Source organism: Carcharodon carcharias, chromosome 19, assembly GCF_017639515.1.
Source record: "Carcharodon carcharias isolate sCarCar2 chromosome 19, sCarCar2.pri, whole genome shotgun sequence".
NCBI lineage: Eukaryota > Metazoa > Chordata > Chondrichthyes > Lamniformes > Lamnidae > Carcharodon > Carcharodon carcharias.
In genome coordinates this window covers 70,727,328-70,750,573 of record NC_054485.1, presented here as the reverse complement: position 1 = coordinate 70,750,573, position 23,246 = coordinate 70,727,328, and the positions used below count along the sequence as shown (strand labels likewise).

The window sequence follows — 23,246 nt, the reverse complement described above, 5'->3', positions numbered from 1 at the left end:
TACATCACAACTTCAAAAAGCACTTCATTGGCTGTCAAGTGTTTTTGGATGTCCTGAAATCTTGAAAGTTAATATATAAATGCAAGTCTTTCTTCCCTAGGGAAATATTATGCTTCCTGTGAACTGGAAATTATAAATTAATGGGCAAAGTATACCAACCTACAGTGACATTGACCAATATACTGTGTATTGGACTCTAACTGCAGACTCCTGAGTGTTTCAGTGAAACACTCCATGCTGATAAACCAATTAGTTTGAGTGAAGCTAACTAAAAAAATGAATTTGTTGTGAGTTATAAATCTATACAGAAGATTGATAAAACAGCAGACAAACAACAACACAATATTCAGCTCATACCAAATTTTTAATCAACCAAAATAACAAAACATTTGAAAATGACGCAACATCTTTCCCAGAATCTTAGAAGAGTGTAAGGTGAACATATCGCACCGTTATTATATTGAGGTATGATGGGCTGAGGGAACTCAGGTCTGTAGAGACTCACCCCCACTCCCTCACCAAACTCAGGATAGTAGTCCTCCCAGACAGGAGAGTACAAACATTCCCCATGGTATTCGTCAAACACCCGTCACCTGAAGAGGATCTGTCTATAATTCACATCATCAACCAAAGCGGGGTCCGATTCTACCCCACGCACACTCCTGAGAGCTGGCTCACATTACTAACACACACACACACACACACACATCAGGTAAAACTCTCTCAGAATACGACAGACAGAAGTTTCTTTAAAATCCCTGTGCTTTAGTCTGGCTCCCAATTCCAATGGTCAGAAATGACACTGAACTATAGTGGCAAAGTATGGAGTTTGTTTCCATCATACAAACACATGCAGAATTGAAGAGACCGAGAGAGTTTTGTAAATCTGTTGCAGAGTGTACAATGACATGACAGTCATCTGTAAACTGTAGATCATGTGTATTTATGGTGGTCAACTTAGTTTTGGCACAGACGCAACTGAGGTAAATGAGTTTCCCATCTAGATGGTATTTAATACTGACACCAGAGGGCAGTTGATTTTTGATAAGTTGAATAGTCACTGTCAGGTAGGTTGTAAATAGAATGGGGGCTATCACACAGCCTTGCTTGACACCATTTGGGATTTTGAAGGCTTCTGTTTCAGATCTCCCACTTGAGACAGTTGCAGTCATATCATCATGAAGCAATTGCAGGATTGTGATGAAGTTTCTTGGACATCCAAATTGTTGGAGCACAATCCACAGAGCCTTGAGATTTACTGAGTTAAATGCTTTGGTCATGTTGATGAACGTAATGAAGAGTTCCTGGTGGTGTTCTCAACCTTTCTCTTGGGTTTATCTGGCAACAAAGACCATCTTGTAGGTTCCTCTGGAAGGTGTAAAGCCAAGTCAAAGTTCTAAGTGATGTCTGTTTCACTCGATCCATGTGGGGGACTGATGCCTGCTGGACAGATCATCGACTTGGTCGATTGGTGATGACCATCCACCCAGGACTAAGACATCACAAGGTCCAAAGTCCAAGAGGAAGAAGGTCTCAGCCCTAAAACAGCCCAACCAAAGGGAGGATTTCCAGGTGGAGCTCATGACAAATCTGGAAAATCTTCACACATCCAACTCAATTCCCAAACAGTGAGGTCAAATAAAGTCAGCTGTGCTGAACTTCTGTGTCCAGGCCATTGGGTTCGAATATCATCGTCACCAGGACAGGCTCGACGAACATGACGCTCAAATACATGACCTCCTGGAACAAAAGCGATCAGCCTTCATTGTTTGGCAGATCAGCCCAAGGTTGCAACACAAGGCAGCATTTCAACAGCTCAAGGCTGATGCTCAAAGACAAGTCCACAAGATGAAGAATATGTGGGAAGAGAAAACCTGAGAGATCCAACAATATGCTGATCATCATGATATACAAATCTTTTTTTGAACCGTGACTGCAACAGCTTCTCCAAAACATTTTGAAACTTGTCTGGAAGGTAACTCAATATTACATTTAAATTTTCAAGTACCTACTTATTATCCAATTTGATTACAGGAAAATAAATTTCAGAATCTTTTGTTTCTATATCTTTCTCTTTATCTACCACCACTAATACCTTCTTTTGGGCTTCTTTCCTGTTTACATAACACACCCTCTGCTTCTTTCTTATATTTGGAGTATTTATTAAATAATATACTTCACTCAGCTTCTTTTCAATCCTGTGAGGCTCACTAAACCTTGCCTTTACCGAGTCACCCAGTGCTGGTCACAAAACCACGAGCTGCAGCTTTCCTATCTGCCTTCACTTTCATTACTTGCTGTGATATCTTTAAATGTTCCCTAGTTAAATCACATGCTCTGTCCAATCTTAAAGTTTGATACATAATCCAGGAGTAAAGTTTCTGAATTCTGACCCACCAATTTCTCATTAATCAATTTCAATTGTCCTCTTAACTCATGACCATAGAGTAGTTTGAAAGGACTAAAACCAGTTGAAGCATTAGGAGCATCCCTAATACCAAATAACAAGAAGGAATTCCCCTATCCTAATCCTGTGGATAGTCCTGACTATATGCCCTCATCATAGTTTTTAAAGTTTGATGCCATCTTTCCAAAGCCCCTTGTGACTCAGGATGGTAAGTTGTTGACTTAAACTGTTTTATCCCCAAACTGTTCAGTACTTCCTTAAACACCTGTGACATGAAATTTGAACCTTGATTTGGTTGTATTTTTTTCGGTAAACCATATCTTGTAAAAATTTAGTCAACTCCTCCACAATTCTCTTTCTGGTAATATTTCTCAAAGGTTTTGCTTCAAGAAACCTTGCAGACACATCCAATATGGTCAATAAGTACTGATTTCCACTTTTAGTATTCAGAAGGGATCCTACACAATTAATAATGACCCTAGTAAAAGGTTCTTCAAATGCTGGAATTGGAATTAAAGGAGCTGGCTGAATCATTGTTTGTGGTTTCCCTATCACCTGACATGTGTGACATGTTCTGCAGAATTTGACTACATCTCTATGCAATCCAGGCCAATAAAAATGCTTTTGTATTTTCGCCTTTGCCTTTCTAATATGACCCCCCATTGTAATTTCATGAGCTATTCTCAGGATCCTATTTCTATATAAGAACTAGGAGCAGAAGTAGGCAATTCAGCTCCTCGAGCCTGCCCCGTCATTCAATATGATATGGCTGATCTCAGTTTGGCTTCAACTCCAATTTCCCACCCTCTCCCCATAAACTTTCAACCCTTTACTAATTAAAAATCTATCTCCTCCTTAAATTTATTCAGCGTCCTGGCATCCACTGCACTTTGAGGTAGTGAATTCCACAGATTCACGACCCTTTGAGAAAAGTAATTCCTCCTCATCTCTGATTTAAATCTACCACCCTTTAACACAAAACTATGGCCTCTCATTCTAGAATGCCCCACAAGGGGAAACATCTGCTCCACGTCCACTTTGTCTATCCCTTTTAGCATCTTATATACCTCAATTAGATCTCCTCTCATCCTTCTAAACTCTAGCGAGTATAGGTCTAAACAGCTCAATGTCTCTTATAAGACAAGCCCCACATCAATCTAGTGAACTTCCTCTGAACTGCCTCCAATGCAACTACATCCTTCCTCAAGTAAGGGGACCAAAACTGTGCACAGTAATCCAGATGAGGTCTCACCAATTTCTTGTACAGTTGCAACAACACTTCTCTATTTTTATACTCTATTCCTTTAGTAATAAATGCAAAAATTCCATTTGCCTTCCTTATTACCTGCAGTACCTGCATATTAGCTTTCAGTGATTCATGCATGAGGACACCCAGATCCCTCTGCACTGAAGCATTCTGAAGTTTCTCCATTTAAATAATAAGTTGCATTTTTATTCTTCCGACCAAAATGGATAACCTCAAACCTATCCACGGTAAACTCCATCTGCCAAATTTTGGCCCATTCACCGAACCTGTCCACATCCATTTGTAAATTTCTTATTTCTTCATTGTAACTTACTTTCCCACCTACTTTGGTGTCATCTGCAAATTTAGCTATTGTACCTTCTAGCCCAAGGACCGAACCCGGTGGCACCCCACTAGTTACAGCTTGCCACCCCGACTCTCTGCTTTCTGTTGGTTAGCCAGTCCTCTATCCAAGCTAATATATTACCCCTAACTCCGTGTGATCTTATCTTGTGTACTAATCTTTTATGATATATCCAAATGGTACAACAATCTGATGCACTTCCCTCCAGCTTTCATTTGCTGTAACATGATAAGGCCACCAATTTCTCATTAAAACATTACTCTTAAGCTAATAACATTCTGGAATGCGTTCCACCTCTGTTTCTGAGTAAGCTGTCTGATATAACTGTTCTATTTGCGTATCCTTCTTCTGTAACTCAACCAACGGCCTTCAGCTAAATACCTCAGCTGCATTATCCTCCATTCTTTCTTTCTGAACAATCTTCGCAAAAACAGCATCAGCTAATTCGAATTCCACACCTTCCCCCTGCTTGTTAGTTTCCCGTTCATCCTGTTTCAACCTGTGAGCCTGTGATCTTGTTATCACACAATCTGGAAACCATCCAGGATGCTCTGTCTGCAATCTTCTGTAGAAAACACCTCTACAGGTTGCTCAACTACCATTGGCATCACCCACATCTGTGACTCAGCTATATCATTACCTAAAATTAATTGAACCCCTACACTGGGCAATTTTTCCACTACTCCAACAATCACCTCACCTGTTTTCCATTTACTCTTTAAGTTCACCTTCCACAATGGAATAGGTTTAGTATCTCCACGAACCCCACTTTTTATCACCTATTCCTGCAGTACTCCCTCTGAACAACAAATATCAATATCTCACAACATTAAGGATTGACTAGTCCCTGTCTCTCTTAAAATTTTAACATCTTTACCTACTCCACCCTGTACACATGGCAAGACTTCCCCTTCACATACAACATCTTTAAACATTTCTGCAACCTGCTCCTTGGAATGCCCTTGGGTAAGTTGTGAACACATTTCCACTTCTTTACCTATCACGGATTCTTCCTGTTTTACCTGTACACAAACCACTGGCTTTTCCTGTGCCTGAACCTAAAAACCCACAGTACTTTTACTTCCAGATAATCCCAACAATCCCAACAGAATTTCCCTGTAATTTACAACACACGGACCTTGTGTGTCCAACTTTATTACAACGAAAACATGTCCATTTTCAAATGTTTCTTCTACTCTCAGCACCTTTCTTTTTATTCTGAGAAAATACTTCCTGGGAATTTCCACCAACTCCTTTTTTTCCCTGACCACCCACCTTCCTTTCACCTTCCCACTTTCTATCCATCCCTGATTTAAAAGGGTGATGAAAAAAAGGTTTAGATCTATGAAATAACTCAATCATCAGCTATCTCTGCTGCTTGTCTTGCTGTTTCAACCCTCTGTTCCTCCACGAGTTCTCACTGCCGAATGAATTGAATTTTAAATTATTCCAAAAGAATTACTTCTCTAAGAGCTGCATATGTCATCTCTATCTTTAATGCCCACATCCACTGGTCAAAATTACTTTGTTTTACTCTCTCAAGCTCAATATAACTTTGCCAAGGCTGTTTTCCCATATTCCTAAATTTCTGCCTGTATACTTCAGGAACCAACTCATATGCACTCAAAATAGCCTTATTTCCTAACCACATCATAGTTCACCAACATTTCTTCTGACAGTGAAGCATAAACCTCATTTGCTCTACCCACCAACCTAGATGGTAACAACAATGTCCAGTTTTCCTGTAGCCATTTAATTAGTTTACTTCTCAAATGAAAAAAGAATGCTTCAACATCTCTTTCTTCAAACTTTGAAAGAGCTTGCACAAATTTAAACATCTCCCCACTGAGTTCTGATCTAGAAAAAAGTCCTTCCTCACCATCTGATGTCTCTTTCTTAACTGCCAGCATTTTAAGCTGGAATTCTCCATCTCTCCCCTTTTCTCTTTCCTCCTTTTCTAACCTTGCCATTTCTAATTCCATTTCCTGTTTTCTTTTTCTCTCCTGCCTTTCTGCCATTTCCTTTGGAATTCCCTTTTTCTTTCCTTTTCGTTTTCTTTCTCTGCCCTTTCTCTTTCTGATGTCTCCAGTTTCAATTTTTTTCATTTGCAACTGAATTTGATCCCATTCCAATGACCTATCCCTTGGAGAACTTGGTCTCTCAGATATTCTTTCCAATTCCAAATGCTGTGCTCTACCTTCAATTATGTCTGATTTCCTTACCCCTGCAGGTGATCCAAATTGTAGCTTTTCTACCAATTCCATTAACATAGCTTTATTTGCCTTTTGCAAACCAACCTAAGTGATAACTTTAACTCCCAGATAAGTAGGAGCAATTGCCAAACCCATATTGCAGTCTCACCAATTTAAAAAACCTTACACCAACTCCTGAATTCAAAGTTCTTTTCATACTTGTAACCTTAAGATTCATCAATCCCAAGCCAATTAACGAATTTCAAATACGTCCCGCAAAAAGTCCCCATTTTTTATGGCATGGCAGATGGTAAATTCCCAGCTGCTCAAATCTCATAGGGAAACTTGAAACAGCTGCCATTACTGTTTTGCAATTTCTATTTTATTATGAGATGCGTGCTTCGAATTCAGTCGTAATAAGTCCACTGAAACTAAGAAGTTTGTTACAAAACTAAATTAAACATTTATTAATAAAAGAAAAGATCTTAAGCACATTTATAGGTCTACAAATTACTATGAGAATAACTCCTCACTCCCCTAATTAATCTGGCTCCCAGTTACACCTCCGTTAAGGAAACAGTAATACAAAATAGATTTCAACAGACCCAGGCAAAGCACACAATATCCTGAACAGGGATATTCAAAGTGAATTTTCTCAGCTTCGGTTCCTATGGACAGTAACTTGATGCACAGAGGCTGGAGGCTTTTCACACTTGTGTTAGATCTTAGAATGCATTCTCCTTACACATAACCTCATCTCCTTTATACATGTTTCTCCCTTTTAATGTAACTTCCATTGTTCCAATATGTCTTTGCTTTTCTCATAATATAAATCTATCATCGTACTCATATTAGTAACCTTTGGGAATAACACTGTTTAGCTTAGCTTGTTATGGTTAGGTGTAACATCTTACCATTTCTTTGGAATTCAAACTTACCTAATTTATCTAAAAATGCAAATGTTGCTCACATCTCACATTCTAAAACTTCAGCCATGCTTACCTAATTAGCATTTAAAAGTTAGCTTCCCTTTTGATAACTCACAAACTCCAGACCAGCTGCCTCCAATTCAATTAAATCCCCCCGCCACACACACATCTACACAGAGAAACTAATCCAAACCCCACTATTAACCTACCTTTACAATAAATCACAATAATACTATGAAAATTATTATATTTTCATGACATTTATCACACACCTCACACCTGAATGGGCTCTCACCAGTGTGGATCCACTGGTGCTTCAGGAGATCGGAGGATTGGGCACAAACATTGCACCTGAAGAGTTTGTGCTGGTGTCCAGGGAGGGTCAAAGTTATCAAGAAAGCTTTACCACACAACTCACAACTGGTGGGTTACTCCATCATGCAAATAGGCTGGTGTATGCAGAGGTTTGCTGCCTGTATGAAGGCTTTTTCAAAACACCTCACACCTGAAGAGTTTCTCCCGAATGGATCCTCTGGTGTCTCAAGAGGTGAATCCCATGTGGGTTTGCTGATGTTCCAGGTGGAGTGCAGGCTTAACAATTCACATCAATCGGGTTTCTCCCGTGTGAGTGTATTGATGGGCCAGATCTGTTGACTGTGTGAAAGCCTTGTTGCACGCCTCACATCTCAAGGTTTTCTCCTGATCAATCAGCTAATATGCCAAGAGGCTTGTTAACTGCGAGAATGATTTGTCGCACATCTTGAATATGATGGCTTCTCTCCTGTGTGAATGTGGTGGTGAGCATGGAGGTTTGATGACTGCATGAAAGATTTTTCACACACCTTGCAGGCAAATGGCTTCTCTCCTGTGTGAATGTGTTGGTGTGTGTGGAGGAATAATGAGTATAAGAATGATTTGTTGCACACATGAATGGTTTCTCCCCAGTAAGTTTGTGTTGGTGCGTGAGGAATTGCAATGAATTTGAGAAAGACTTGTTGCACAACCTGCATGTGAACGGTTTCTCCCGTGTGAATACATTGATGTGTGCAGAGGTTCAATGCTTTGGAGAATGATTCGATGCACACCTCACACATGAATGGCTTTTCCCCAGTGTGAATGCATTGGTATCCATGGAGGGTCATTAACTGCAAGAATGATTTGCCGTGTACCTTGCAAGTGGATGGTTTCTGCCCTGTGTGACTGCGTTGGTGTGTGGAAGTTTGTTAACCATGAGGATGACTTGTCGCGCACCTCACATGTGAATGGTTTCTCCCCAAGTGACTGCGTTGGTGCATGCGGAGATTCGCTAACTGTGGGAAAGATTTGTCACACACCTGGCATGTGAATGGTTTCTCCCCTGTGTGAATGCGTTGGTGTATACGGAGGTTTGCTAACCGTGAAAATGACTTGTTGCACACCTTGCATTTGAATGGTTTCTCACCTGTGTGACTGCCTTGGTGTATGTTGAGGCTTGCTAAGCGTGAGAATGACTTGTCGCAGACCTCACATGTGAATGGTTTCTCTCCTGTGTGAACATGTTGGTGCACACGGAGGTTTGTTAATCGTGAGAATGACTTGTCGCACACCTTGCATGTGAATGGTTTCTCCCCTGTGTGACTGCGTTGGTGTACGCGGAGGCTTGATGACTGCGAGAATGACTTGTCGCACACCTTACATGTGAATGGTTTCTCCCCTGTGTGAATGCGTTGGTGCTTGCGAAAGTACGCTAACTGTGAGAATGACTTGTCACACACCTCGCATGTGAACGGTTTCTCCCCTGTGTGAATGCGTTGATGCATGCAGAGGGTCACTTTCTGTGAGAATGACTTATCGCACACCTCGCATGTGAATGGTTTCTCCCCTGTGTGAATGCGTTGGTGTTTGCGGAGGCTTGATGACTGTGAGAATGATTTGTTGCACACCTCACATGTGAATGGTTTTGCCCCTGTGTGAATGCGTTGGTGTATGTGGAGGCTACATGATTTGGAGAATGACTTGTTGCACACATCACATGTGAATGGTTTCTCCCCTGTGTGAATGCGTCGGTGGTGATAGAGGGATGATGAGTTCAAGAATGATTTGTTGCACATGTCACACATGAATGGTCTCTCCCCAGTGTGTATGTGCTGGTGCATGAGGAATTGCGATGAACTCAGGAACGATTTGTTGCATAATCCACATGGGAATGGTTTCTCCCCTGTGTGAATGTGTTGGTGTACGCGGAGGATCCATGGCAGTGAGAATGATTTCTTGCACACCCTGCACGTAAATGGCTTCTCTCCAGTGTGAACGTGTTGGTGTACACGCAGGGTCCATGACTGCGAGAATGACTTATCGCACACCTCACATGTGAATGGCTTCTCTCCAGTGTGAATGCGTTGGTGCATGCGGAGGTTCGCTAACTGCGAGAATGACCTGTTGCACATCTCACACATGAATGGTTTCTCACCTGTGTGAATGCGCTGGTGTGTGTGGAGGCTACATGATTTGGAGAATGACTTGTTACACACCTCGCACGTGAACAGTTTCGCTCTGGTATGAATGAATTGATGTTTGTGGAGGGCAGATGCATCAAAGAATAACTTGTTGCACACCTCACACTTGAACAGTTTCTCCCTGGTCTGAATGTGTTGATGAAGGTGGAGGGACGACGACCTTGAGAATGGCTTGTCATACACTTCGCATGTAAACAGTTTCTCTCCTGCGTGAATACTCTGGTGCCTCAGAGGATCAGACAACTTTGTGAAAGCCATCTCACAAACATCACACCTGAAGGATTTGTCCCTGGTGTGATTATCTGGTGTCTCAGAAGGTTCGAAGACACCAAAGAAGCTTGATTTCAAACCTCACACTTGAAGGTTTTCTCTCCCATATAGCTGCCCTTGTGTTCACAGTGGTCTACTGTGTATCAGCAGCTCGTGTGAGTCTGTGCAGCCCTCCTCGCGCACCTCACACTTGAACAGCCTCTCAGCTGTAGGAATGAGTCAGTGGTTCATGAGGCTCGATGAATGATTGAAGCTCCCACCACACTTGGAGCCACTCACACTTCTTCCCAGTCTCACCCTGACCGATCGCCCACAGCTGAACCTTCAGAAAGGTTGGTTCTGATGGATGGTTCCACACCACTGGTGATCTGACTAATTTCAGATCTGATGACCTGACCCAACTGATTTCCAGGTGATGATTTCACTGCCCAACCTTCTCTGTGGTGGACGTTGCTGTGAAGGGACTGGATGTCTTCCCAAAGTTGTGCAGTTGTTCTTTGGGTGATGGTCAGGAACTATCTGCGGTGTCTATCCTCTCTGTATTCTCTGGTGTAGTACGGTGCAATCCTTCTGTAAAACAGGAAAAGAGAACATCATTTCCTCCAACTCTCTCTCCTCCTTTGCTGAAGGGACTGACTCCTCAGTTAGAGACTGTTCCACAGTGAGTGCCAGTCTGCTATTCTCCTGTGTGAGGGATCAGATGCAAGTCCTTTCTTTGCCCTCACTTAAGTGTCACAAACACTCTGTTTCCAGCAGGAACACTGGATAGTGACCAAGAGCAGACAATGTGGCTGCTTTCTCTTCTCCGCCCAGACCCCCATCTTCCCAGGTGCCATGAAGGGAATGGACGGAGTGTAAATTGGTCTATCAATTCACTATGAGTTTGAGTTGTGGTGGAGAAGTCCAATTTTACCCCTAGAGTATGTGTTTAATATAAAAAAAGCACTGAGGACAGATATTAATTCAATGGAAATCTTGAAATTTCTCCCCTTGTTTTCCCAAATCATTTGAAGAAACACACTGGGCAGGAAGTACTAGAAGCTAAGGAAAATATTGCTTCAGTGTAGCTGATTGAAGGGTTCTGGTTTATCCTGGCAAATTAGATACACTGCACTCGCTCAGACTGCACATCCCAAATTCAGCTATCAGCCACAGAACTGGGCAAAACTATCAAATCCAAGCCCAGGCTTTTGGGAAGGCCCAGGCCTTCAGATAAAATCTTTAAAGAAGGCATTAAAAGAGATTTCAATAAATGTGTCTCTGCACCTCCCAGATAATTACACCTCACTTTCTCATATTCAGTAATGACCCATCAACAAAACTCAGACTGTAAATCAGAAGGGAAATACTTCCAATAAACACTCAATATCCAACACACAGCTCCAGTCAAACAGCTCAGCACAAAGCACCCAGTAAACAGCTCTCTCAGCTGGATCTTCTCACACAGCATAAGGGGCATTTCCATACCTAATTCCCCACAGGATAGTCAGACTGCCTGAACATTAGTGTGGATATTATGTGATGTAATTATTATAAATTCTGTTCCTTCACTCACCATCTCCTCACTTAGTTTTCAGTAGCCACAGGAAGTGAACCAGCTGTGGAAGAGGAAGAGGAGAGAATGGGCAGAGTGGGTGGGCTCTCTGATTGACGTCTCTCACAGCCAATCCAAATATTTCTGGAGCAACACGAGTTCCCTGAAGCTTGGGAAACTGACCAGTGAAACAGAGGTGACTTTGAGCAGCAGATCAGGTGGTGATTAAAACTTGTCATTGTCCCATCTGAATAAAACCTCAACTATTGCAGCTGCTGTCTCAATTCCCCTGGCAAAATTTGACAGAGATTTCTAGTGTGACAACATCAAACTGACAACATCAGTGTGGGATATGTAGCCTCGGATGTGTTTGACAGCAGATCAGAAGAGGAAGACCCAGAGTATCCAAGGCAGTGATGACGTGCAGTGGTGGGTTCAGCACATACACAGGAGAGACGGACACAGGAAAGCAGGACACAGGAGAGTAAGCTGAGGAGAGGGGTGATATGATTGACTCTGTGACTGGGGGAGTGACTTGTCGAGTGACTCACTTCTTACCAGACCTCTCTGTTGGCCTCTCGTCTGCTATCACAGTCTGTACCTGACCCCTCGCTCTGCTCTTCACCTCTTTCCTGACCTGCCGTTCCAGGATTTGGGAGAAGTCAATACATTCAAGGACTTTGGAGAGGTAAGGGAGGTTGAAGATGAGACGGTGGTTTGCCAGGGAAGAGGGGTAAAGCATTGGATTTTTAGGAGAGGGGTGATAACTGAAGATTTAAAGAAGAGAGGGACATCTAAAGACAGAGAACCGTGAACAATACCATCTAACCCCAGTCACTCATACATCCGGATCAGGATCAATACTCACCTGCCTTACTCACTCAGATGCACCTTACTGTCATCGAATTCCATGTTTGGGAGCAGGACCTGGGCAAATAGGGGGAAGAGAGTCCTCCAGACACAGCGCATCTAGTGGTGGGGGTATGGATTGCAGCCCTGCCAACTTTATCATCGGGAGATAGTCCTCCCGACACAGCACATCTAGTGGTGGGACGACACACAGCTGACCGTTATCACTGAGGAATACCAGGGATTTTCAGACAGTCAATGGTTTTTCTGGAGTGTGGCTCTATTTGAGTCAGTGGGATTTAGGATGTTTGGGCTTTTGCTTGATGTGGGGATCCTCTATCAGTACCAAGTCTGTAGGTTGTCCTTCACTCCTGGACTCTAACCACTTTCTCCATCAGCTTTACTTCTCCCGACACCAGGGATATTTACCACCTTTCACAGCTTCAGGAACCCAGACACAAAGACAACACTGACACCTGCAGCTCTAACTAGTTACCACTTTAAATCAAATCAAACTTTCAGGCTGTCAGTTTACAGGGGGAGAAACATTCTGTACACAGCCTTGGGACTTAACCCCTTAGAAACTGAAATTAACACAACAGAAATATTGTAAGTTATTGTCACTCTCTTCTCTGAGTCAGAAGGTTGTGGGTTCAAGTCTCACTTCAGAGACTTGAGCACTGAGGCTGATGCTCCAGGCACCATTTTTTGGATGAGTTAAACCAAGGGCCCATCTGGCCTCTCAGGTGAATGGAAAAGATCCCATGACACAACGTTGTAGAAGAGCAGTGGAGTTAACTCTGATATCCTGGCCACTATGGATCCTGCAATCAACATTACAAAATCAGATTATCTAGTCGTTATCGCAGTGCCTTTTGTGGGATCTTGCTGTGTGCAAATTGGCTGCTAGTTTCCTAAATTACGACAGTGTCTACTGCCAAGTTTGCGAAAGTTGATGTATAAATGCAAGTCTTTCTTTCTTATGGAAAGATTACACTTCCTGTGAACTGGAAATTATAAAGTCATTGATGGAAAAGGTCTACCACCCCACAGTGACATTGACCAATATATTGTGTACAGGACTGTTACTGTGGGCTCATGAGTGTTAGGAACACACCATGCTGACAAATCAGGTAGTTTGGGTTAAGTTTACAAAAGATGAATTTATCATGAGTTACAAATCTATACAGAATATTGAAACAGCAGAAAAGTAACAGCATAATATTTAGTTTACACCAAACATTAAAATCAACCAAAATAATAAAGCATTTGAAAATGACCTGTGATCTTCTCCTCAATATGAAATGAATCTTGAAAGATTATGAGGTGAACATATCACACTGCTATCACATAGAGATAGGATGGGCTGAGAAAACTCAGGTATGTAGAGACTCACCCCCATTCCCTCACCATACTCAGGATAGTAGTCCTCCCAGACAGGAGAGTACAAACATTCCCCATGGTATTAGTCAAACACCCGTCACCTGAAGAGGATCTGTCTATAATTCACATCACCAACTAAAACAGGTTCTGATTCTATCCCATACCCACTCTTGAGAGCTGGCTCACTTTACCAACACACACTCACTTCAGGGAAGCTCTCTCAGAATACTACAGAAGAAGTTTCTTTAAAATCCCTGTTTTAGTCTGTCTCCCAATTCCGATGGTCAGAAATGACACCGAACTTTAGTGGCACAGGATGGAGCTTGTTTCCATCATACAAACCCACCAGTGGTTACAGAGATCCAGTGATCAGGTGGGTCCATGGACTAATCAGTTTCTGTTCCTAGAAGATACTCTTTGCCCCAAGTGAGTTAGACAGCGCTTTCTAATTCCCAACTGCTGCCCTTTGACCCTCCATTCACCACAATGCTTCTGTAGCCGTCAATCTGGTTTAACTACTCCCTCATATCCACCTTCTATACCCTTGTTCCAAAAATTACATTTACTTTCTTCCTTCCCAGTCAATCTCCCTGCTTCTCAACTCGAAGGGGTGAAGATTTGAGTGTATCTGGTACACAACTGGTTTAACCATTCATCGCCAGATCTGACTGGACCACATCAAACATTGGTGGTCCTGTTTTCCTCTGCCAAAACTGCTCATTACTCCAGGACCATCCTGAAGAGAAACTAGTAACTAATTCACTAGTAATCCAGAGAACCAGGGTAATGCCCTGGGTGGAATTTGAATTCAATAAAAAAATCTGGAATTATAAGTCTAATGATGACCATGGAATCATTATCGATTGTTGTAAAAACCCATCTGGTTCACTAATGTCCTTACCTGGTCTGCCCTACATGTGACTCCAGATCAACAACAATGTGGTTGACTCTTAAATGCCCTCTGAACAAGGGCAATTAGGAGATAGGCAATAAATGCTGGCCTGGCCAGTGACGCCCACATCCCATGAACGAATAAAGAAAAAGACCCACGGCACTGTGGTTGGCTCTTAAATGCCCTCTGAAATGGCCTAGTAAGCCACTCAGTTGTAACAAACTGCTACAAAGTCACAAAATAGGAATGAAACCGGACGGATCACCCAGCATTGACCTAGGCATTGGAAACGACAACAGCAATCTCAGCCCTGTTGACCCTGCAAAGTCCTTCTTATTTAACGTCTGAGGGCTGGTGCCAAAATTGGGAGAGCTGTCTCACAGACTATTCAACCAACAGCCTGATCCATCCTCATGGAATCATATCTTACAAATAATGTCCTCGACACCACCATAATCATTCTTGGGTGTGTCCTGTCCCACTGGCAGGCCAGATCCAACAGAGGTGGCGGCACGGTGATATATAGTCAGAAAGGAGTTGCCCTGGGAGTCCTCAACATTGACTCCGGACCCCATGAAGTCTCATGGCAACATGTCAAACATAAGCAAGGAAACCTCCTGCTGAATACGATGTATCACCTTCCCTCAGCTGATGAATTAGTGCTTGTCAATGTTGAACACCACTTGGAGGAAGCAGTGAGAGTGGCAAGGGCACAGAATGTACTCTGGGTGTGGGACTTCAACATCCATCACCAAGAGTGGCTTGGTAGCACAATTACTGACTGAGCTGGCTGAGTCCTAAAGGACAAAGCTGCTAGACTGGGTCTGAGGCAGGTGGGGAGGGAACCAACAAGAGGGACAAACATACTTGACCTCATCCTCTTCAACTTGCCTGCTGCAGACACATCTGTCCATGACAGTATCGGTAGAAGTGACCGCCACACATTTGTTGTGGAGATGAAGACCCGCCATCACATTGAGGATACCTTCCATCATTTTGTGTGGCACTACCACCGTGCTAAGTGGGATAGTGAGGCGCTGTGAGCCATCAGTAGCAGCAGAATTGTACTCAAACACAATCTGTAACCTCATGATCTGGTATATACCCCACTTTACCATGAACATCAAGCCAGGGGATCAACCCTGGTTCAATGAAGAGTGCAGGAGGGCATGCCAGGAGCAGCACCAGGCACACCTACAAATGAAGTGTCAACCTGGTGAAGCTATAACACAGGACTACTTGTGTGCCAAACAGCATAAGCAGCATGTAATAGACAGAGCTAAGTGATCCCACAACCAACAGATCAGATCTAAGCTCTGCAGTCCTGCCACATCCAGTTGTGAATGTGGTGGACAATTAAACAACTCACTGGAGGAGAAGGCTCCACAAATAGCTCCATCCTCAATGATGGAGGAGCACAGCACATCAGTGCAAAGGATAAGGCTGAAGCATTTGCTACAATCTTCAGACAAAAGTGTGGAGTGGATGATCCATCTCAGCCTCCTCCGGAGGTCCCCAGCATCACAGATGCCAGTCTTCAGCCAGTTTGATTCACTCCACATGATATCAAGAAACAACTGAAGGCATTGGATACTGCAAAGGCTATGGGCCCTGAGAATATTCTGGCAATAGTGTTGAAGTCTTGTGCTCCAGAACTTGCCACGCCCCTAGCCAAGTTGTTCCAGTACAGCTACAACACTGGCTTCTACCTGGCTATTTGGAAAATTGCCCAGGTATGTCCAGCACACAAAAAGCAGGACAAGGCCAACCTGGCCAAATGCTGTCGTGTCAGTGTACTTTCCATCATCGGTGAAGTAATGGAAGGGGTCGGCAACAGTGCTATCAAGCAGCATTTGCTTAGCATTAACCTGCTCACTGACATCCAGTTTGGGTTCCACAGGGCCACACAGCTCCTGACCTCATTACAGCCTTGGTTCAAACATGGACAAAAGAGCTGAACTTCCAAGGTGAGGTGAGAGTGACTGCCTTTGACATCAAGGCCACAATTGATTAAGCGTGGCATCAAGGAGCCTGAGCAAAACTGGAGTCAATGGGAATCAGAGGGAAAACTCTCCACTGGTTGGAGTCATACCTAGAACAAAGCAAGATGCTTGCGGCTGATGGAGGTCAGTCATCTCAGCCCCAGGCCATCACTGCAGGAGTTCCTCAGGGTAGTGTCCTTGGCCCAACCATCTTCGGTTGCTTCATCAATGAACTTCCTTCCATCATAAGGTCAGAAGTGGGGATTTTGGCTGATGATTGTACAATGTTCAGCACCATTCGCAACACCTCAAATACTGAAGCAGTCCATGTACAAACGCAGCAAGACCTGGACAATATCCAGGCTTGGGCTGACAAGTGGCAAGTAATATTTGCACCACACAAGTGTTAGGTAATGACCACCTCCAACAAGAGAGAATCCAACCATCAACCATTTGATGTTCAATGGCATTACCATCGCTGAATCCCCCACCATCAGCATCCTGGGGCTTACCATTGACCAGAATCTGAACTGGACTAGCCATATAAATATTGGCTACAAAAGCAGGTCAGAGGCTAGGAATCTTTCGACAAGTAATCCACCTACTGACTCCCTAAAGCCTTTCCACCATTTACAAGGCACAAGTCAGGAGTGGAAAATTGCCCAGGTATGTCCAGCACACAAAAAGCAGGACAAGGCCAACCTGGCCAAATGCTGTCGTGTCAGTGTACTTTCCATCATCGGTGAAGTAATGGAAGGGGTCGTCAACAGTGCTATCAAGCAGCATTTGCTTAGCATTAACCTGCTCACTGATGTCCAGTTTGGGTTCCACAGGGCCACACAGCTCCTGACCTCATTACATCCTCCCCACTTGCCAGGATCAGTGCAGCTCCCACAACATTCAAGAAACTTGACACTGTCCAGGACAAAGCAGCCTGCTTGATTGGCACCACATCCACAAACATTCACTCCCTCCACCACCAACACACAGTAGCAGCAGTGTGTACCATCTAAAGATGCATTGCAGGAATTCACCAAGGCTCCTTCAACAGCACCTTCCAAACCCACGACCAATACCATCTAGCAGGACAAAGGCAGCAGATGGGTGGGAACACCACCATCTACCAGTTACTTTCCAAGTCACTCACCATCCTGACTTGGAAATATATCGCCGTTCCTTCTTTGTTGCTGGCTCAAAATCCTGGAACTCCCTTCCTAACTGCACAGTGGATTTGCCTACATCACACGGACTTCAGCGGTTCAAGAAATGCTTCCAATAAACACACTCAATATCCAACACACAGGTCCAGTCAAAACAGTTCAGCACAAAGCACCAAGTAAACAGGTCTCTCAGCTGGATCTTCTCACACAGAATAAGGGGCATTTCCACACCTGATTCCCCACAGGATAGTCAGACTGCCTGAACATTAGTGTGGATATTATGTGATGTAATTATTATAAATTCTGTTCCTTTACTCACCGTCTCCTCACTGGGTTTTCAGTCCCTACAGGAAGTGAACCAGCTGTGGAAGAGGAAGAGGAGAGAATGGGCTGGTGTGGCATGGCCTGATGCGCAAGGGGTGAGTAGAGGAGTCAAAAGAGCCAACCAAAGTCCAACTGAGATTCTGATGACAGGTCATCTTGAATTGAAATATTAACTCTGTTTCTCTCCATAGAGACTGCCTGACCTGCTGAGTATTTCCAATATTTTTTGTTTTTATTCCAGTTTTAAAAGCACAGATACAGACCGTTTAGCCCATCTGCTTTCTCACAGAGCTGGTGTCCATTGAGTGGGACTGCTATCTCTTGGACCACTTTTGCCTCTTCAGTTGTAACCAGAGAATCTCCTGCAATGGTTAATCTTCTCACATCCATCGATCTGGAGTCCGACCAAGGGTCTATCCTCAGTCCCTTCCTATTTCTCACCCACACGCTGCCCCTGTGTAAAACCATCTGAAAACCTGATGTCAGATTCACAGAGGGTCTCTTCCAATCTGTCCCATTTTACCTCGAGTCAGAAAGAAATGCCCCTCACCACCAGACAAAACAGAAATCTAGTAGTAAAGGAATGGCAAGCACACAGCTTCAAGAGGGAGAGAAATGATTTGAGGACCGGGCCATGAAGCGGAGCACCTTAGATCTACAATCTTAACTGGGGCAGGGTCTAAATGGAGGACAGGCCCTTCAGCACCAGTAAGGGAGATGGAGTCAAAACTGGGAGAGTCAAACTTTTATACTTTTACTCCACAGTCTGGAGAAAACAGTCTCTCATCAGTCACAGAAAACCAATGTAGAATGTAGTCCCATGTTCTCCATTTAACCATGATGATGGGTGTCTGAGATGGGGGGAGGTTGAAGGAGGGGGGGATTTGGGAAGGGGATTTGGGGGTGAAGAAGGGAGAATGGGGGTGAAGGAGAGGGGAAGGGGAAATGGGTGATTGGGGGGTGAAGGATGGGGAATAGGGAAAGGGGGTTTGGGAATGAATAAGGGGAATAGGAGTGAATGAGGGGGATGGGGGGATTGAAGGAGGGGGGAGCATGGGAGAGTGAAGGAGGTGGGATACAGCTCATCGATTCTGCTCTGACATTCAATGAGACGATGGCTGATCGGAAAATCCTCAATTTCATTTTCCTGCCTTTTCCCCTTAACCCTTGATTCCCTTACTAATTAAAAATCTGTTCACCTCAGCCTTGAATATACTTAATGACTCAGCCTCGACAGACCTTGGTGGTAAAGAATTCCAGATTCACTACCCTCTGAGAGAAGGAATTCCTCCTCATTTTTGTCTTAAATGGGCGACCCCTTACTCTGAGGTTATGTCCTCTGATCCTAGACTCTCCCACAAGGGGAAACAACCTATCAGCAACTACCCCGTCAAGCCCCCTAAGATTCTTACGTGTTTCATTAAGGTCGCTTCTCATTCTTCTAAACTCCAATGAGTACAGGCTCAACCTACTCAACTTCTCCTCATAAGAAAATCCCTCCATACCCGGGGTCAACCTAGTGAACCTTCTCTGGACTGCCTACAATGCCAGTATATCTTTCCTTAGATAAGAGTACCAAAACTGTTCACAGTATTCTAGGTGTGGTCCAACTAGTGTCTTGTATAGTTTTAGCAAGCCTTCACTGTTTTTATACTCCATTCCCTTTGAAATAAAGGCCAACATTCCATTTGCCTTCCCTATTACCTGCTGAACATGTTTGCTAACTTTTTGTGATTCATGCACAAGGACCCCCAAATCCCTCTGTGCTGCAGCTTTCTGCAGTCTTTCTCCATTTAAATAATATTCAGCTCCTCTATTCTTCTTGCCAAAATGCAGAACCTCACATTTACCCACATTATATTCCTACTGATTTTTGTGTCATCCGCAAACTTGGTGATAGTTCATTCATCCAAGTCATTAATATATATTGTATATAATTGAGGCCCCAGCACTGATTCCTGTGGCACTCCACTAGTTACAGGTTGCCATTCTGAAAAAGCCCCCCTTATCCCAAATCTCTGTCTTCTATTAGTTTGCCAATCCTCTATCCATGCTAATATACTACCCCAACATCATGGGCTCTTATCTTACTAAAGTAGCCTTATGTGCCGTACCTTATTGAACGCCTTTTGGGAATCCAAATACATTACATCTACTGATTCCCCTTTATCTATTTTGCTTGTTATCTCCTCAAAGAATTCTAATAAATTTGTCAGTCATGATTTCCGCTTCATGAAGTCATGCTGACTCTGCTTGATTATATTATGTATTTCTAAAGGTTCTGCTATTACATCCGTTATAATAGACACTAATATTTTCCCAATGATAGACGTTAAGCTAACTGGCCTATATTTACCTGTTTTTTGCCTCACTCCCTTTTTGAATAAGGGTGTTACATTGGCAGTTTTCCAATCCTCTGGTACTTTTCCAGGATCTAAGGATGCTTGGAACATGACTAGCAGTGCATTCTCTATCTCTGTAGCTACTTCCTTTAGAATTCTAGGATGCAACCCATCAGGTTCAGGGGAATTATTGGCCTTTAGCCCCATTAGTTTCCCTAGTACTTTTTCTCTAGTGATAGTTATTCTAATTATTCCTCCTCTTTTGCCCCTTGATTATTGAACATTTTTGGAATGCTATTAAATGTCTTCTACCATGAAGATTGATGCAAAGTATTTATTCAACTCCTCTCCCATTTCCTGGCTCCCCATTAATTCCCCAGCCTTATTCTCTAAGGGGCCTATGTTCACTTTGGTCTCTCTCTTCCTTTTTAAATTTGTAAAAAAGCTCTTACTGTCCACTTTTATATTACTTGCTAATTTACCCACATAATTCATGTTATCCCTTTCTTATTGGTCATCTTTTGTTGGTTTTTTAAAACTTTCCCAATCCTCTGGGTTACCACTAATATTTGCCACATTGTATACTTTTTTTTCTTTCAATTTGTTACTATCCTTAACTTCCTTGGTTAACCATGGTTGGTTTATACCATTCCTAGAATCCTTCTTCCTCACTGGGTTATATATCTTTGTTGTGAGTCATGAACTATTTTCTTAAACGTCTTCTATTGTTCATCAACCATCCTTTCTGCTAAACTACTTTCCCAGTCCGCTCCAGCCAACTCTGTCCCCATTCCTTTGTAATTTAAGTTTAGCACAGTTATTTCCAACCCAAGTTTCTCACTCTAGAACTGAATGCTAAATTCTATCATGTCATGGTTACTGTTTTCTAGGGGATCTTTTACTCTGAGATCATTTATTAAATCGGCCTCATTACCAGATCCAAAATAACCTGATCCCTGGTTTGATCCACAACATATTGTTCTTGGAAACTATTCCAAATATACTCTATTAATTCTTGCTTGTGGCTACCTCTGCTGATCTGATTTTCCCAATCTACATGAAGATGAAAGTCACCCATGATTAATGTACATTATCTGCTGATGTATTCTCTGTCCTAAAGTATAGCTACTGTTAGGGGGCCTATAGACTACTCCCACCAATGCCTTCTTCCTCTTGTTATTTCATGTCTCCACCCATATTGATTCTACATCTTCCGACCCAAGGTCATTTCTTGCTATCGTACTTATTCCATCTCATACTAACAAAGCTACCCCACCATGACCCAAACCTCCCTGTCGCTTGCCATTTTAACACTCCACCCTGCTCTCTTGCCCACATGTCTGTCCTTGGCTTGTTGCATTGCTCCAGTGAAGCCCAACGCAAACTGGAGGAACAACACCTCATCTTCCGACTAGGCACTTAACAGCCATCCGGACTGAATATTGAATTCAACAACTTTAGGTCGTGAGCTCCCTCCCCCATCCCCACCCCCTTTCTGTTTCCCCCTTCCTTTTTTTTTCCAATAAATTATGTAGATTTTCCTTTTCCCACCTATTTCCATTATATAAAAAAAATCTTTTATGCTCTCCCCACCCCCACTAGAGCTATACCTTGAGTGCCCTACCATCCATTCTTAATTAGCACATTCGTTTAGATAATATCACCAACTTTAACGTTAACACCTATGTGTTCTTTTGTACTATTGTTGTTGACATCTTTTGATGATCTGCTTTTATCACTGCTTGTTTGTCCCTACAACTACACCCCCACTCCACCTCTCTCTCTCTCTCTCCGCCCCCCACACACACACCTTAAACCAGCTTATATTTCAACTCTTTCTTGGACTCGAACTCAAGTTCTGTCGAAGGGTCATGAGGACTCGAAACGTCAACTCTTTTCTTCTCTGCCGATGCTGCCAGACCTGCTGAGTTTTTCCAGGTAATTCTGTTTTTGTTTTTGTTTTACCCTTTCCTTCCTGCCTGTCCTTTCGAAAAGTCACGTACCCCTGAATATTTAGTTCCCAGTTTAGGTCTCCGTGTAATAGCTGCTCTGCAAAGCTGCCATATCCTTTTGCTTTGTAAGCCTACGTAACCCCTTTCCAGAACCCTCACCCCCCGCCTCTATTTAATTTAAAGCCCTCTCTACACCCCAGTTATTCGATTCACCAGGAGACTGGTCCCAGCACGGTTCAAGTGAAGCCCATCCCACCGGAACAGCTCCCTTCTATTCCAGTACTGATGCCAGTGCCCCATGAACTGAAACCCATTCCTCGCACACCAATCTCTGAGCCACGCATTTAACTCCTTGACTTGATTTACCTTATACCAGTTTGCTCGTGGCTCAGGTAGTAATCCCGGGATTATCTTGGAGGTTCGGCTTTTAATCCGGCTCCGAACTGTTCAAATTCTTTCAGCAGAACCTCCCTCCTTTCGAGTCGTATTAATGTTAGGGTTGAAGTCGTTAGGGTGAAGGGAGGGTAGATGAGGCTGTGAAGAAAAAGTGGGTGGGGGGTTGCAGAGGGGGTTAAAGGGTTGCGATCCAGGTCCAGGTTCCCGTCGCCCGGGGCTGGGATTTATAGGTGCGCACCTCCAATTGTAGCCCAGCCTATGTGACAGCCGCTCGGGCTCGCGCTGTCTCAGATTCGAACTCCCGAACACTGGGCGCCAACCGCCGCTACCCGCGTCAGAACTACAACTACGATCAGGCACCGCGGACAGGGGCTCCCTGATTCTACACTGCTGCTCCTCAATGCGCAGGCGCATTCTCACATGCAGCATGGGTAATGTAGTTCCGACTCGGTGACGGTCCAGAGGTAAAAGCAAAAAACTGCGGATGCTGGAAATCCAAAACAAAAATAAAAATACTTGGAAAAATTCA

General features: G+C 43.4%; 1 protein-coding gene across 3 annotated transcripts; it reads right to left on the bottom strand.

The window, feature by feature from the left end:
* Nucleotides 1–352: 352 nt before the first annotated feature.
* On the bottom strand, nucleotides 353–23,026 carry LOC121291428 (zinc finger protein 271-like). 3 transcript variants are annotated; one of them, XR_005946001.1, is made up of 3 exons: nucleotides 22,688–23,026; nucleotides 7,411–10,473; nucleotides 353–1,740 (listed from the first exon to the last, which is right to left on the bottom strand). XR_005946001.1 is itself a non-coding variant. In XM_041212591.1 (2 exons), exon 2 carries the CDS (start codon nucleotides 9,889–9,891, stop codon nucleotides 8,362–8,364), a length of 1,530 nt encoding a protein of 509 aa, XP_041068525.1. In that variant the 5' UTR covers nucleotides 9,892–10,473; nucleotides 22,688–23,026; the 3' UTR covers nucleotides 6,920–8,361. The 3 variants fall into 3 exon arrangements, 1 of the variants encoding a protein (XP_041068525.1); XR_005946000.1 differs by lacking the exon at nucleotides 22,688–23,026 and adding an exon at nucleotides 11,459–11,500; XM_041212591.1 differs by lacking the exon at nucleotides 353–1,740 and having other exon boundaries at nucleotides 6,920–10,473.
* Between the last annotated feature and the right edge of the window lie 220 nt (nucleotides 23,027–23,246).

Coding starts and splice junctions, on each gene's coding strand:
- LOC121291428 (XM_041212591.1), bottom strand. CDS start 9,891: ATGGCTTTCACAAAGTTGTCTGATCCTCTGAGGCACCAGAGTATTCAC.